The sequence below is a fragment of the Aquarana catesbeiana genome, linkage group LG01, assembly GCF_042186555.1.
Source record: "Aquarana catesbeiana isolate 2022-GZ linkage group LG01, ASM4218655v1, whole genome shotgun sequence".
Classification (NCBI taxonomy): domain Eukaryota; kingdom Metazoa; phylum Chordata; class Amphibia; order Anura; family Ranidae; genus Aquarana; species Aquarana catesbeiana.
In genome coordinates, this window is record NC_133324.1 from 432,129,950 (window position 1) to 432,145,063 (window position 15,114).

The window sequence follows — 15,114 nt, forward strand, 5'->3', positions numbered from 1 at the left end:
AAGTTTCTGTGTTATCATTCATATTCTCTGCAAAATGGCCAAGAAATCATAAATTCTGCCAGGGTAAGTAAACCTATGAGCACAACTGTACATATGTTTGCTGGATCTAGGTGTGTCTTTGCATTTGTGTGCGAGCACAGAGGGATGTGAGTGCTTTTAAAGTTTTTTAAGTTATTTTTATGTATTTTATTTTGCATGTTTTAAACATTTTAAACATTTTTAATGAAGGATGCAGTGGACAATAACAATTCAACAGAGGGTCTAACCTTTCCCCATGTCAACCAAAAAGCTTTTCCTAGACATACACTTTAATGATTACAGAGCTGCATGGATTTGTGTCTTTTAACCACTTGCCGACCACCGTAGTGCCAATATACGGCCTCAGCATAGCTCCCTAGTTCTGGGAGGGTGTCCCTGGACATCCTCCCATGTGTGCGACTCCTCGGCGCCTCCTTGAGTGTGCATCGGGAGCACTCTGTGACCGCTGTGTGCCTTGGACAGACCGCGTATGAGGAAAGGAGAGCTGATCTATGCGGGATCACAGAATGTATTTACATACTGTGATTTTTACACAGAATGTAAGCACACAGTGCAGCCACATCAGAGCCCTTATCAGTCACCAGTCATCCACACCACTGCAGCCTCATCAGTGTCCTGATCAGCCACACTAATACAGCCACCCCATAGCAGCCTCATCAGTGTTCTGATCAGTCACACTAATACAGCCACGCCATAGCAGCCTCATCGGTGTCCTGATCAGCCACGCCAGTGCAGTCACGCCAATGTAGCTTCATTAGTGCCCTGATCAGTCAGGCAAGTGCAGCCATGCCAATGCAGATTTATTAGTGTCCTGATCAGCCATTCCAGTGCAGCCACACATGTGTTATCACCATACTCAAGAGGAATAGCAGAATGTGTTTTAGGGTGGAATTCTTAGTATGTTCATACTGTGTGTTAGAAATATCTTATAAATTGACAACTTTGTGTAAACCAAAAAATAATTATTTTCTTTTCACATTTTCCAAAAACTTGTGGCAAAAAATGACATGTTCAAAAGACTCATTATGCCTCATAGAAAATACCTTGGGGTGTTTGCTTTCCAAAATGTGTTTTTTGTATATCTTCCCACTGCCCTGGTGCTCCAGGACCTTAACAAAATGTAATAGGTAGTCAGGAAATTAGATGTGTAATTTATGCTCCTTGAAAGCCCAAAGGTGCTTCTTGGATTTTGGACCCCTCTATGAATCTAGGCTGTGAAAAAGTCTCACCCATGTGGTATCCCTTTTTCGGGAGGGGTAGCAGAATGTGTTTTGGACTGTAGCTGCAAATATGCCTATGATGTGTGTGGGAAATAACTTGTTAAAATTACAATTTTGTGGAAAAAATATTTTATGTAAATTCTTTATTTTCCAAAGAACTGTGGGAAAAAATTACAATTTTGTAAAGCCTTCAAAAAAGCCTCATACTAAATGCCTTGGCATTTTAGGGCCTCAAGAAATGAGAACGACAATCAGTATTAATACAGACTAAATAGAATACACCAATTGAGGTTATTTTTACCAAAGAAATTAAGCAGAAGAAACGTTGCCCTACATTTTTGAAGAAAGATTATGTATTTGCAAAATTTTATAACAGAAAAAAAGAAAAGTGTTTTTTTTTTTTTATCAAAAATGTTAGTATGTTTTCATTTATTTAGCAAAAAAACCCAAAAAACTCAGTATTGATTAAATACCACCAAAATAAAGCTCTATCTGTTTTAAAAAAAAATTGATAAAAAATTAAATTTGAGTACAGTGTTGCATGTCTGAGTAATTCAAATTGTGACAGCGCTGAAATCTGAAAATTGGCCTTGGCAGGAAGGGGGTAAAAGTGTCCGGTATTGAAGTGATAAAGAAAAAAATGAATAGGGTTCAACCTCACCTTTGATATTCCAATTTAAAATTCAGTATGAAAGTTACACTTTTTAGCTACATATATGATTTGCCCACTTGTGTCTTTGCCATTTCTTACTCTTAATTTTCCTTTTGCATAAACAGAAATATGGGTCCAGTACGGACCCAATATAAACAGCATTGATGTCCCAAAGAAAACAACCATGCATTCAGAAATGGATAAGGATAAGCTAGAAATCCACAGTTTGATATACTTATCTGGAGGATGCCAGTTGAAATAATGCTTAGCGTAAGTTCTCTAGCCAAATAAGAAATGAACAGGATTCTACCACTTACTGTTCTTGTAAAATACTGCATCTTCATCAGTCGGAACCTTCTTTACAAAACTGAGGGTGATATTGTCCCCTATACTTCCAGTGACTGTTAATGAAGTTGGGATAAATGAAGCTGCAAAATAAAGAAAACAGTCATATTAAATCTAAATTCCAGACAAACAGCTAAATGCAGAGATGAAATACAATCAAATGGATTTCTCCTGGTGTTAATTGTAATATCTCCCTTTTGTCAATAAGTGGCACTGTTACCTTTGGCATCAGTGTGATGAATTATAGTGGATTCAGGTTATGAGTGTATATATACTTCTCTCAGCCAATCAGCAGAAGTTTATTTGACCGCCGAGGATCCTGGAAAAAAGTATTTATTCGTAGAAGGCCAGGTGATCAGGGTTCTTTCCACACGGGCTGCGGCCTGGGTGGATGTGTGTAGAGCAGCAGTGGAGGTGAAGGCCTGAAGCCTGGGGCCTTGCCACGTGTGTCAGGGGCTCTGTCCAAGACAGCCTGGTCATTGCTGGGAGGCATGGCAGAGGAAGTTGCCAGAGGGTCAACCACTCTTGTTGCCGGAGGCATGTGTAAAGGGATGGAGTTCTGAAGGTGGACCAGAGGAGACTCTTCATCAGCCGGGGACTGTGAAGTGGCTGGGAAAGCTTCAGGAGAGAACTCATCCAAGGAATCAAGCGGGTAACTTGAGTTGAGCTTGAGGAATTCAGCGGGTAGCAGTCAGCGGAGCTTTTTGCTATAGGAGTGTCAGGGCTGGGCTCAGCCCTTCCTTCTCTGAGCTGGCCGCTCAGCTGTCGGCTAATTGCCAGTCCCTATCTCTCCACAGTGACTCACCTGTTGATGATCCTGCTCGTCGGTCCTGCCTACTTAAGCCATCCACTCCAGATGATCTCTGCCTTCGCCTTGGTCACATCTCTAGGTGCACTCTCCTGTGTTCCTGTTAAAGACTTGCTTGGCTGATATTCCTTCTGGGTCCCTGATGTTTTGGCTTGTCTGACTATCCGTTCCAGGTTCCTGAACTCTGACTATGTTTTGACTACATTTACTCTGTTTACCTTTTTTATATTATTATTAGACAAGTTTGATTTAACTGTACTTCTGTCTCAGTCTGATTCATGGTTTCTGACAAGGAGACAGCAGTTGCCACGAAATACAGATTGCTGAATTCAGCTTAAAGGCCCTTTTTCTGTATATCGCAAAAAGGGGAGGAAGAAAAAAAGATTAATTCATCAAGGAGGAACAGGCAATGGTCAAAATAATGGAAATGCTATTTATTGAAAAAAATCACTTAAACACCTATCAGAAAAATATACTGTTTAAAACAGGTACCACCACCGATATTAAAATTGACAACGTTGTCATTAACAAACACAGATGGCCACCATGCACATATACCAAGAACACCTCCTATTCTTGAATACAGGATGATATCTATGATGGTTCATCTAACCAAGAGCTGATGGTCATAATAAGTTGCAGGATAACAGCTGGTAATGGATAGGAGGGGAAGAGGAGGGGGTTGGATGGCCGTGCAACAACCCTGGAAATAGCGTCCTCTGTGTGGAAGTGACCGCAGGGGGGGGGGAGGGGGGGAGAGGGGAAGGGGAAAGGCCTGACGGTGACCCACTTGCTGCTGGGGCACTGGACACTGTTATCCTTATCTGTGAAGTCCACCCTGAATGTTACTATACCAAAGGGCACTGATAGCGGGGAAGGAGAGTTCCTGAGTGTGAAAGGTGATGAGCCATGGAGGGTTGGATCGAGCTGAGCTGTGTTGTGTAGCTGGCTTGGTGAGTCGCAAGTGCTGAGGGGTGGAATGCAGCTCTCAGATAGAAATAACAGTCCCGTACTCGGGATACAAAAAGGTAGGATCTCAACCGGTATAAGCACTGTGATGCAGCGATTCACGTCAGGAAGCCGGTTCTAGCTCAGGTCACCTCCAGTCAACAAATCAGGCTATCTTCCGTGTACCTGCATGTGATCAGCAGTACAGCCCCAGTGGTAAATAGCATTTCAATAAATAGCATTTACATTATTTTGACCATTGCCTGTTCCTCCTTGATGAATTAATCTTTTTTTCTCCCTCCCCTTTTTGCGATATGCCTTGATAATTCAGAGGAACGCACCTTAACCACGGCTCTTATGCCATAGGTGTAAGCAATCGTCCCTAAATTTATACGGGCTTGGACATCACCATATTATCAAGCAGAGCCCCTGGTTCTCTTTTTTATCCATGTGTTAGTTTCCTTTTTCTGTATAGCTGTCTGCCTAGTTCTATTTTTGTCTAAGGAGTATGCCAATTTGCTATTGCATTTGCCTAAGGGTGTCCTGTGCCCTACCCCTTTCTCCCACCACTCCTGTTAAGAGAAATAAAATCTCTTTTGGTCATTTTTAAAGTGACTGGTGCCCATCTTTTCACCTTGCACAACACCCACCATGCCTAGGAACCTGCAACCTGAGGAAGAATGTCAGCCCTTACGGCCTCTGGGGGTCCCCACCAGGCCCTTGGAGGTTGGGGAGGGCGCTACATTTACCTTCTCAGACTTAGCCAAATCATCATTCATTTGTGTCTCAAATACTGTCCCTCCCAAACACTGCAGCTCATAGAGAGGGGGTTAGGGGGATTCAGAAGCGGTGCTGTCAATCCAGAATGCAGTGGGCAGGACTGGGTAGCCAAGTGCTGATTGACACCGTAGTATAAGCAAGCATTGAGAGCGACAACTCCGCTCTGAATTCAGGGGCAGTGCAGCATCATTACTTTACTAACAGGATCAACAGGTATCTATGGGAATTCACAAAGATACTAAGTGAAAACTGTACAGTCAGATGCCTTTATATTTAAAGCAGTATTAAACCAAAAAGCAAATATTTATTATATTGTAGCTTATTAATTCTTAGAGGTGGTGGTTACATTCGTTTTTGGTTACATTCGTTTTCTTTTTTAGGCTTTCTTTATTTTATTTTCACTTGGTGATCCTGCCAAATAGTCTGTTGTTTTTCAACAGAATTAGCTGTCCTGCAGAGCTAGCAGTTAGGTGGTTGAGACAAACTACTTACCACTGACAGGGGTGCTTAAAATGATCATCTTTTATTTATTTTTATAAAACCTTTATCCCAAAAGGAAAAAACTGTTGCTGTAACTGCTTATAAAGTATTATCTGGAGTTTGGATTCAATTTGTTAGTGTATCTAAATCTGCTAGTGCATCTAACACTCCCCTTCCCCCAGACTGGCAATGCTGCTGTTTAACGCCTCATGCACTCTGGACGTTATAAAAATGCCAGTGGCGTTAGCTGTAGAAAGCTGTAGCTGTAGAATGAGTTTTGCCGCGTTTTTGCCGTATCGTTTTTCGGCGTTTTTTTAGCTGTGGTGTTTTAAGCTTTTTTTTTAGCAAAGCTCTACTCCCATAAAAGCTTATGGCTCAAAAACACTGATAAACAGCTCAAAAACGCCTCTAAAAACTCACTAGTTCTGGGTTTTTTCCAGCCAGAAAATGCCCCTGCCTAAAAACGCTGATAACAGCCTATGGGAGAACATGCTGGAAAGTTTCCTGGCTGCAGATAAAAATGTCTGAAGCCAAAAACAGCAACTGTAAAAACTTCCAGGCCTTAAAGGTGCCCCCTGTGCTCCCTCATCCAGAGTGCAGGCACTCTAATACATGCGGTATATTACTGACAAGGTCACTAGGTGAACACAATGGAAAAAAAGCACTAAAAGGAAAATGAATGCAGGCACCACATCTATTGCTTGGTAAACTGCATTTTATAATATATTTTGTTTTGGGTTTAACACCGCTTTAAGTGGTGCAGCACATATATTCATAATAGGAAGCCATAGCTATGGGCGTCCGCAAGGGGGGCAAGTGCCCCCCTGGAATCAGGGATTGGATCAGGGGTTCCCCACTCATACTAGCCAAGTGGCCGACCCTGCTCACACCTGTACACAATTTAGCAGGGCCGGGGACACCATCAGGCAGCCGCCTTAGGGCGCTCAGCTGGCAAGGGCTGGATCAATGAAACTCATGGAGCTGGAGGTTCCTGGTCTGGTAACAGCTGGTGCGAGGAGCGGGACAGCAAAGGAGAGCAGCAAGACCTCCAAAGATGCCAGGAACAGCAGGCACAGTGTCCCCGGTGCCTCCCAGAGCCTGGAACCCCTGGACTCCTTAAACTTCCTCAGGCAGGCAGGGACCACTCCATGTCACATCATAGATCCGGTGGAAGGAACAGAGCATCTCCTGTCCTCACCCAGAATGAAAATGGGTCTTGCCAGCTGCTGGCCATCATAGACATCCTACTGGCATGCAAGGTATTAAGAAAATAAAAGTCGCGCTAATAAAAAAGTGGTGAAACTCAAAATGTTAAGTGCCACAAATCATAATAATATGGTATGTTAAATAAAGTGTTAGGATGCAAAATACAAAACTAAAAATAATCAAAACAATTGTAATCAAACAAGCGTGCAAGTGTAAGGAGAGTTCTGTTCAAAAATGTCCACATATTGAATACAAAAAAATGGGAATTTAAATAAATATTAATTGATGAAATAAAAAAAAGTCCATGTTGTAAAAAGCAAATCCCAAGTAACACGTAGTGAAAATTCACACTGTAGCGACAAGTGCAAAAATGAGACCTCCACCACAGGAAAACACTGCCGCTTACCGGAAAGCGATGGTCCCTTATTACAGGGGACCACGCTGAGCAGATGGCTGTAACCCCAGCCCGGGATCTCACAGGCAGGCACTGGATATCACAGCGTCAGTGGGGATCGTCACCATAAATCTCAGCAGAGTGATATATTCACCAGAAAAAAACACACAAAGTGCTCCACATAGCGTAAATCCTTTCACATTTAATGAAATAATAAAAGCCAAATGAACACTTACAAATCGGTGAAAATGTATAGGCAAAACAGTATGGGAAAGCCGGCCGGCTTCAAATCAGCCCGTAGCTTCCGGGACTGGACGTGCAGCGGTGACGTCAGGACGTGGCTCCTCCTCCCTACGTCGTTTTGTCACTAGAGGACGTGGTCACTGGCATGCAAGGTACCATACTGAGCATTACACACATCACTGGGACAAAGGGGCACTAGAGGGACTGCAAACAGGGCTTGGGGTTTCTCTCTCTGACCCCCCTCCTCTCTCTCACCCCCTCTCTCTCTCTGTCACCCCCCCTTTCCCTCTCTCATCCCCTCTCCCTCTCACCCCCTCTCTCTCTCTCTCTCACCCCCTCTTTCTCTCTGTCACCCCTCTGTCTTTCACACCCCCCTCTCTCGCTTTCTGTCACCCCCTCTCTTCCTTTCTGTCACCTTGTGTCATGTATGCAGTCTCTGATCATCTCTTGTGCATGTATGCAGTCTTGGATCATCTCTTGTACCATGTATGCAGTCTTGGATCATCTCTTGTGCCATGTATGCAGTCTTGGATCATCTCTTGTGCCATGTATGCAGTCTCTGACAGTCTCTTGTACCATGTATGCAGTCTCTGACAGCCTCTTGTACCATGTATGCATTCTCTGATTGTCTCTTGTGCCATGTATGCAGTCTCCGATCTTCTCTTGTGCCATGTATGCAGTCTTGGATTGTCACTTGTGTCATGTATGCAGTCTCTGACAGACTCTTGTGCCATGTTTGTAGTCTCTGATCATCTCTTGTGTCATGTATGCAGTCTCTGACCGTCTCCTGTACCATGTCCACAGCCTCTGACCGTCCCTTGTGCCATGTATGCAGTCTCTGATCATCTCTTGTGTCGTGTATGCAGTCTCTGACCGTCTCCTGTACCATGTCCACAGTCTCTGAACATCCCTTGTGCCATGTATGCAGTCTCTGACAGTCTCCTGTACCATGTATGCAGTCTCTGACAGTCTCTTGTCTCTTGTGCCATGTATGCAGTCTCTGACCATCTCCTGTACCATGTCCACAGTCCCTGACCATCTCCTGTACCATGTCCACAGTCCCTGACCGTCTGCTGTACCCTTTCTGCAGTCTCTGACCATCACCTGTACTATGTCTGCAGTCTCTGACCATGATAGTGTGATAATGACATTGTTGAAAAGGGGTGGAGCATGGGTGACCTTAAAATGATACCTTCCCTGAAAAAAGTTTTGTGGATGCCCATGGCCATAGCTTAACTTGGATAGTCGATGATACAGAACCACTTTGAGCTTGCATTGCTGCCTGTGTCCCTGGACAATTGGAGGAAGGGCTATCACCTCTTATTTCCTGCTTTGTCTCTGTAGCAGGAAGTGAAAGGAAATGTTGCCAATAGGACACAGACAGTAAGTGCCGGTTCACACAGGGGCGACTTGTCAGGCGACCTAGCCGCCTGACAAGTCGCCTCCCGTTCTGTACAATGGAACCGTTCTAATAGGAGCGATGCAAGTCGCTCCGACTTAGAAAAAGGTTCCTGTACAACTTTGGGGGCGACTTGGGGCGACTTGCATAGACTTCTATACAGAAGTCGTTTTGCAAGTCATCGTAGCAGTCGTGTGCAGGTCGCCTCGGTGAGGCGACCTGCAAGTCGTGCCGCCCCTGTGAGAACTGGGGCTAAAAAATAAAAACGCAGATGAGTATTAAAAAATACCAAGTTGCAATAATTTGTGTCTGATTGGAGTTCAGCTTTAAAATAACTTAAATACACATTGTGGTTGATTTACTAAAGGCAAATATACTGTGCACTGCAAGTGCATTTGCTTTAGATCCGAGGAAAATCTCTGATATGAGGGAAAGCTCTTCTGATTTCTATCATCCAATCATGTACAAGCAAAAATGCAGTTTTTTGCCTTTAGTAAATCAACCCCGTTACAGTATATAATAAAGTATCTTTGGAAAATATGTTGACTAGTTGAAGTTGCCACATCGTATTAGTGGGTTAATGGGGAATTATAGTTTTTTTGGAAGTGCCTCTTCCTCTAGTAATTCCTTCCTGTAGTGACAAGGACTATGCTTAACTTTCAGAGGTCCTCTTCTTTATGAGGAGAAAGAAATAATAAGGTTGACTTATTGAGCAAATAGGCTGTTTACTATGCAAGGGAATTTTCCCTAGAGTTTAGTGAATGTGGTGTAATTTCAGTTTGCATGTGGTGAAATTTCCCTTTGCAAAGAATACCCAATCACATGCAAGGAAAATGAAAAAAAAAAAAAAAAAAGCATTTTTACACGCACATGATGGGATGATAGAACTCAGTGGAGCTTCACCCCATTCACTAAGCTCCTGGGAAAATTCTCTTGGAAAATTAAGCTTCCCTTGCAAAGTGAACAGTCTATTTGTTTTTAGTAAATGAACACAGTGGCTAAGTGTTTAGAACTTCTGCCTAGCAGCACTATGGTCTTCGATTCAAACCCCAACCACGGCACTACCAGCCTGGAGTTTGCACGTTCTCCCTGTGTAGGTTTCCTCCAGGTACTTCAGTTTCCTCCCACACTCCAAAGACATGCTGGTAGGTTAATTGGCTTCTGTCTAAATTGGCCCTAATATGTGCATGTATGAATGTGAGTTAGGGACCTTTAGATTGTAAGCTCCTTGATGGCAGGGACTGATGTGAATGTACAATAGATATGTAAAGCACTGCGTAAATTGATGGCGCTATATAAGTACCTACAATAAATAAATAATAATCCCACCATTCCATAATCCACCTACTCTGCAGTGTATTGGTGGAATATGACTTTGAAGTTGCCCTGTCATGAGATAAAACAATTCAAGAGAAAAACAGACTGCCAGAGTAAAAAGGCAATTTCCTTTAAAAAAAAAACAAAACATTCAATACATAGGCAAATTTTACCATGTAAATTGAATGCTTTGCTGAGAATTAATAATAAAGCTACAATAATTGCTTGATGAAATTGCAGACGCAGTTAAAATAAATCACATACAGCAGCTTAGTGAATTTCCCCTGAATTGATTTACTACTCCTCATGTAAGTGAGCAAGGTGATGGTTTTAGTTCTGTCAATAAAGTTTCATCTTCCTTTTTAAGTGGCTTATCTTGTAATTGACTTTCTTACAGCAGTATTTCATTGCATGTATTGATTGCACTGACATACAAACAAGTATTTGAGGAAAGAGATATAAATCTTTTGCTGAAATAAGATGCTGAAATAATTCTGATCAAGAAAAAAAATATATAAAAGTAACACAAAAATTACTTTCAGGGAAACTTACTGAACATAAATGATAAATCCTATTTATACCTCTCTTTTTCCTAAAGTGTACTTCCACTTTTGCGGCCAAATTGGGATAACACCTTCTTGATATGTTATCATTCACATAGCTGACTTAAAGTGGTTCTAATGTCTCTGCATTAAGCTAAAAAAACGGCCACCACTACCTGTCCTATCCACCATCATCCCTATACACTTACCTGACTCCTCTCACCGCTCCAGCACTGTTTCGCCTGCCGCAGCGCTCCTCTCTCTTTTTGGTCTCACAGGAGATACTGGGAGCAGTGTGGAGGGAATGGCGGCGTGGTTTATCGGCACTGTGTGTGTCTATGGACACACACAGCTCGGCTGAGGAGCACGCATTCATGGGTGCCTCGTTATCACCCATCTTGCTAAGAAGGCACCCGAAGGAAGGAGAAGCTGACAGTGCCAGTGGGGGACTGCCAGAAGAAGAACGTAAGTAACAAAAAATAACAACTGTAGCGGTACCCCCATAGGGGCTGCTGGTAGTTGTTGTTCTGTCTCTCACCCTGCACAGCCAGGCACACGAATTCCCAGCACAGACTTCCTTGTAGAACTACAATGCCCAGGACCAGCTAGCACTGAATTGCAGGCCTGACACTGGCTCAGCCAGGCACACAGTAAAATGCCCTTTGCAGGCAAGGACCACAGACCCCTATGGTGTAGCAAAATATGTTCCATGGGGCTACTGATCCCAGTACCACCTCTTCAGGCCCTGTCAGCCCTTCTGGCTGCAGCTGCCTCTATCCCTTGCCCGTGTCACCACAGTCCACCTTACTGGCTCTGCACCCATCACAGACTGCCTGCTCCCAGTCCTTCCAGGCATGCCTTCCAGTCCTCCTGATTGTGTGTCACTCACCAGCCCTCTTGGCTGCACCTTGTTGTTCCTCCTGAAGACTTGCCTGGCAGTGCTCTCCTGCTGTCTTCTCCTTGCTCCCGTGCTTCCTGTCCAGGACACCTCAGTTAGTTGTAGGAAGGTCCCGTCTGCACCCGAGCCCAGGCCCAAGGTCAAACCCCCCCCCCCAGACTGGGGAGCTCCCTCAAAGGCCACGACAGCCTAACACTTCATCCCCAGCTTCCACCTGAACAACTCCTCCCCAGCTGGGCTGACCCTGAGTATTTTATTTGAAGAGGCCTGCCCCCTGCCAATCCAAGTTGGGGATTGGTCAGTGCTCCTCAGAATACTCTAGGCAGCTCCACCTTACCTTCCCTCCCACATCTTTCTAGAAGGTTCCAGTGCATTCCAGAAAGAGAGAGGAGGTCTCAGTGATGCTGTATGTGAGTCATCCAGCTCTCCTTGGATTTCTGCCAACCCAGGAAACAAAAACAGACAGGCTTGGCTGCCAGCCAAGCCTGCATAAATTTACCTGTGTTAAAAACAAAAACCCTGTTTCTACTTCTAGCACTAGAGGGTGCTACACAACCTTTAGTATCACTTAAAAAATATATTTGAAAATTGCAGCTTACCTTTTTCTTAGATTTTCTGTTCTAGGAAATTCTAGCACTGTAAAATCCTACTAGTTCTCTTTGTTTATGAGGGGGGATGGCTGACTATTTGCCATAATTAACCATTTGCTGACTTCCCTATAGCAGTTTTACTGCTACAGGATGGCAGTTGTGTGCAGGATTGCATATATATATATATATATATATATATATATATATATATATATATATATACACAATTCTGCATTTCCACTGTAGGTGGAGCGCACACGCTGCCGTCGGGCCGCTTCTGCTTTGACTACTCACAGCAGAAGCCAATCTGCGGGTTCTGGGCACCCGCCAGTTGTTGGTAAACAACACAGAACAGTTATCTGCCTATGTAAGCAAGGCATATTGCCATTCTGATAGGGGGGAAGGAATGGATTCTGTGTTTCTGCAAAGCAGGGACTAGAATCCGTTTATTCCCCTAGTAAAAACAGCACACTGTGTACACAAAAACACTGGCTAGGCAGACAGTTAACCCTTTGATTGCCCTAGATTTTCAACTCCTGCCCAGCCAGTGTCATTAGTACAGTGACAGTGCATATTTTTAGAACTGATCACTGTATTAGTGTCACTGGTTCCCACAAAGTGTCAAAAGTGTCACTTAGTGTCCGATTGGCCACCGCAATATCGCAGTCCTGCTATAAGTCGCTGATCGCCACCATTAATAGTATAAAAAATGTATCCCATAGTTTGTAGATGCTATAACATTCGCTATAACGTTTGCGTAAACCAATCAATATGCACTTATTGGGTTTTTTTTTACCAAAAACATAGCAGAATACCTATTCTGGCCTAAACTTATGAAGTAAGATTTTTTTTATTAGATATGTTTTATAGCAGAAAGTAAAAAACATTGGGTTTTTTTTCAAAATTGTTGGTCTTTTTTTGTTTATAGAGCAAAAAAATAAAATGCTGTGGTGGTTATCAAATACGAAAGAAAGCTCTATTTGTGGGAAAAAAATTAAATAAAAATCAATAAAAAATAAATAAAATAAATCAATTTTATTTGGGTATAGAGTTGCATGACTGCGCTATTGTCAGTTAAAGTAATGCAATGTCGTATCGCAAAAAAGTGGCCTGGTCATGAAGGGGGTAAATCTTCCAGAGGTCAAGTGGTTAACCCTGTATGTACTGTGCTGGCAGATCTCATTATTGTTGTAAACTAGATTTAAAGACTGGGCTGGAAGCTGGGCAAGGAAAGGAGGAGATCCTGTCTGGCCTTGACAGACTCAATCTAGCATAGCTCAAAAAATACTTGTAGTCAACCATGAGACCTGCGCCTAAGAAATATCTAAAAAGTGAGAATTATTAAAACTTTTTTTTTGGTATGCTGTGTGGGTGGGGACACACAAAAACATACAGAGGAGTTTTCTCAAATTTGGCTGAAAAAGCAGAAATACAATTTAATAAAAAAAATGATAGATCAGGGAATGATGTGGTAACAGTGCATTTTACCTTGTGCTGACATCTTCATAGTCCGTATTCTGGTTACTGTAGCTCGAGACTTCCATTCACAGTAATAGGCTCCAATAGCCTCACTGGTCTTTTCTTTTTTCCATAACACCCTTTTGACACCTCTTCGTGTTTCATTCTGAGTAACATCCAATGGATCCCGCAGCGTATTTACAATGGCATCAAAGTCTCTAACAATAGAGATGGTCTCCGGGGTACTCCATTCAGGTGCAATACAAATCATAGAGGTGTCCGAATTGGAAATTAAGGGAAGCGAATTCAACAGAATCAGGTCTCTTACAGCTTCCACTCTGTCTAAAAATCAGATCACATTGTAGGTTTCTGTTATTACATAGAATCATGAAACATACATTATTATTTAGGAAGAACAAAAATAGGTTGAAATGAAACTCTAGCCAAAACTTTTTGTAGATTTCGGTAGAATAAGGACGTGTTAGAAACATTGTGAGGATTTTGTTGATGCGTATGTCCCCGTTTTTGGACATGCACTTTCACTTTCTGTCCTGCCAACCTTGTTTCTTGGACAGCCCAGAAGTGTCACTGCAACAGATGTGAAAGGGAAATCTCCAAATAGGGGTAATTCTTCTGGTGGGTAATTTTAAATACATGATTTCTCCTTTCTTTTTTGGTTGATTTACAAAAGGTAACGGACTATCCACTTTACAAGTCAAGTTGTACTTTGCAAAGGGAATTTTTCCCAAGAGCTTAGTGAATGAAGATGAAGCTCTGCTGGCTTCCATGATCCAATCATGTGCAAGCAAAAATGCTGTTCTTTATTTTCCTTGTACATGATCGAGCATTCTTTGAAAAGTTGAATTTCACCACATTCATTAAGCTCTGGTGGAAATTCCCTTGCAAAGTGTATGGTCTTTTTGCATTTGGTAAATCAACTGTCTCACTTTCTGTTGTGTTTCAGAGAAAGAAAGTAAAGGGATATTGTCCTAGTGGGGATACCCCCCACCCCCACCCCCCAGATATTTGAATCCTTCCCACATAAATCTAGGAAAAGATTTTCAATTTTTACTGTTTAACATAGAACTTTTGTCAGTAAATTAAGTCCTGATAAATGACTTTAGGCTGGCCCCTTTAGCAGGTATAGCGATGTAAAACATTAAAAAATAAGTGCCTATACTGTTTAAAATCTAGTAATGCTCACCCTGCTCTGCACATGCTCAGTTGCATTCTATTCTTGGCTCTTTGCATAAATACAGAACCACTAGAGGTCGATCAGCTGACAGCTTTAAGATTTACTGTTGCTGAAGGGGGAAGAAAGCAACAGGAGTGACACAGCCTGTGCAGAGGGAACACAGATTAGGGAGAGAGAAAAGAAAAGCAGGAGAGGTGACAGGACAAACTCTTCTGCCAGGGAGACACAAAAGAGTTAAACTTACATTGATACGGTCTTATCTTATCTCCATGCCATTCTCTCCTTCTCCCACATAGGCAGCCTCTGAACTTCAGCACTGTAAAGCTTCTGTCAGCATTCCTCTCTAACTGAGCCAAGACATACAATCAAGAGTGGAAATGTACTGAAGAAAGTGACATATCGTTTTTGAGACTGAGGAGAGGAGGAGAGTTTCCAGCAAGGAAGTCAATGCTCTGGGCTTCAACAAAATGGCAGCCTTCAGCAAGAAGAAACAGGAGTAATATTCAGCACGCACAACTTTTGGTAGCATAATTATTAATGTGGAATGTTGGTTATTTTGTTAAAGAACAGTAATTGTTATCAAACTGTTATATTGATGCA

The 15,114-nt window shown here is 42.6% G+C and overlaps 1 protein-coding gene across 1 annotated transcript in view; it reads right to left on the reverse strand.

The window, feature by feature from the left end:
- TEK (TEK receptor tyrosine kinase) overlaps window positions 1–15,114 on the reverse strand; it is a 151,819-nt gene that overhangs the window by 73,661 nt on the left and 63,044 nt on the right. The window contains exons 2-3 of the mRNA XM_073635905.1: window positions 13,350–13,661; window positions 2,229–2,339 (exon numbers count right to left, since the gene is read on the reverse strand). Of these exons, the coding sequence (XP_073492006.1) occupies window positions 2,229–2,339; window positions 13,350–13,661 (423 nt within the window). The remainder of the gene's footprint in view (window positions 1–2,228; window positions 2,340–13,349; window positions 13,662–15,114) is intronic.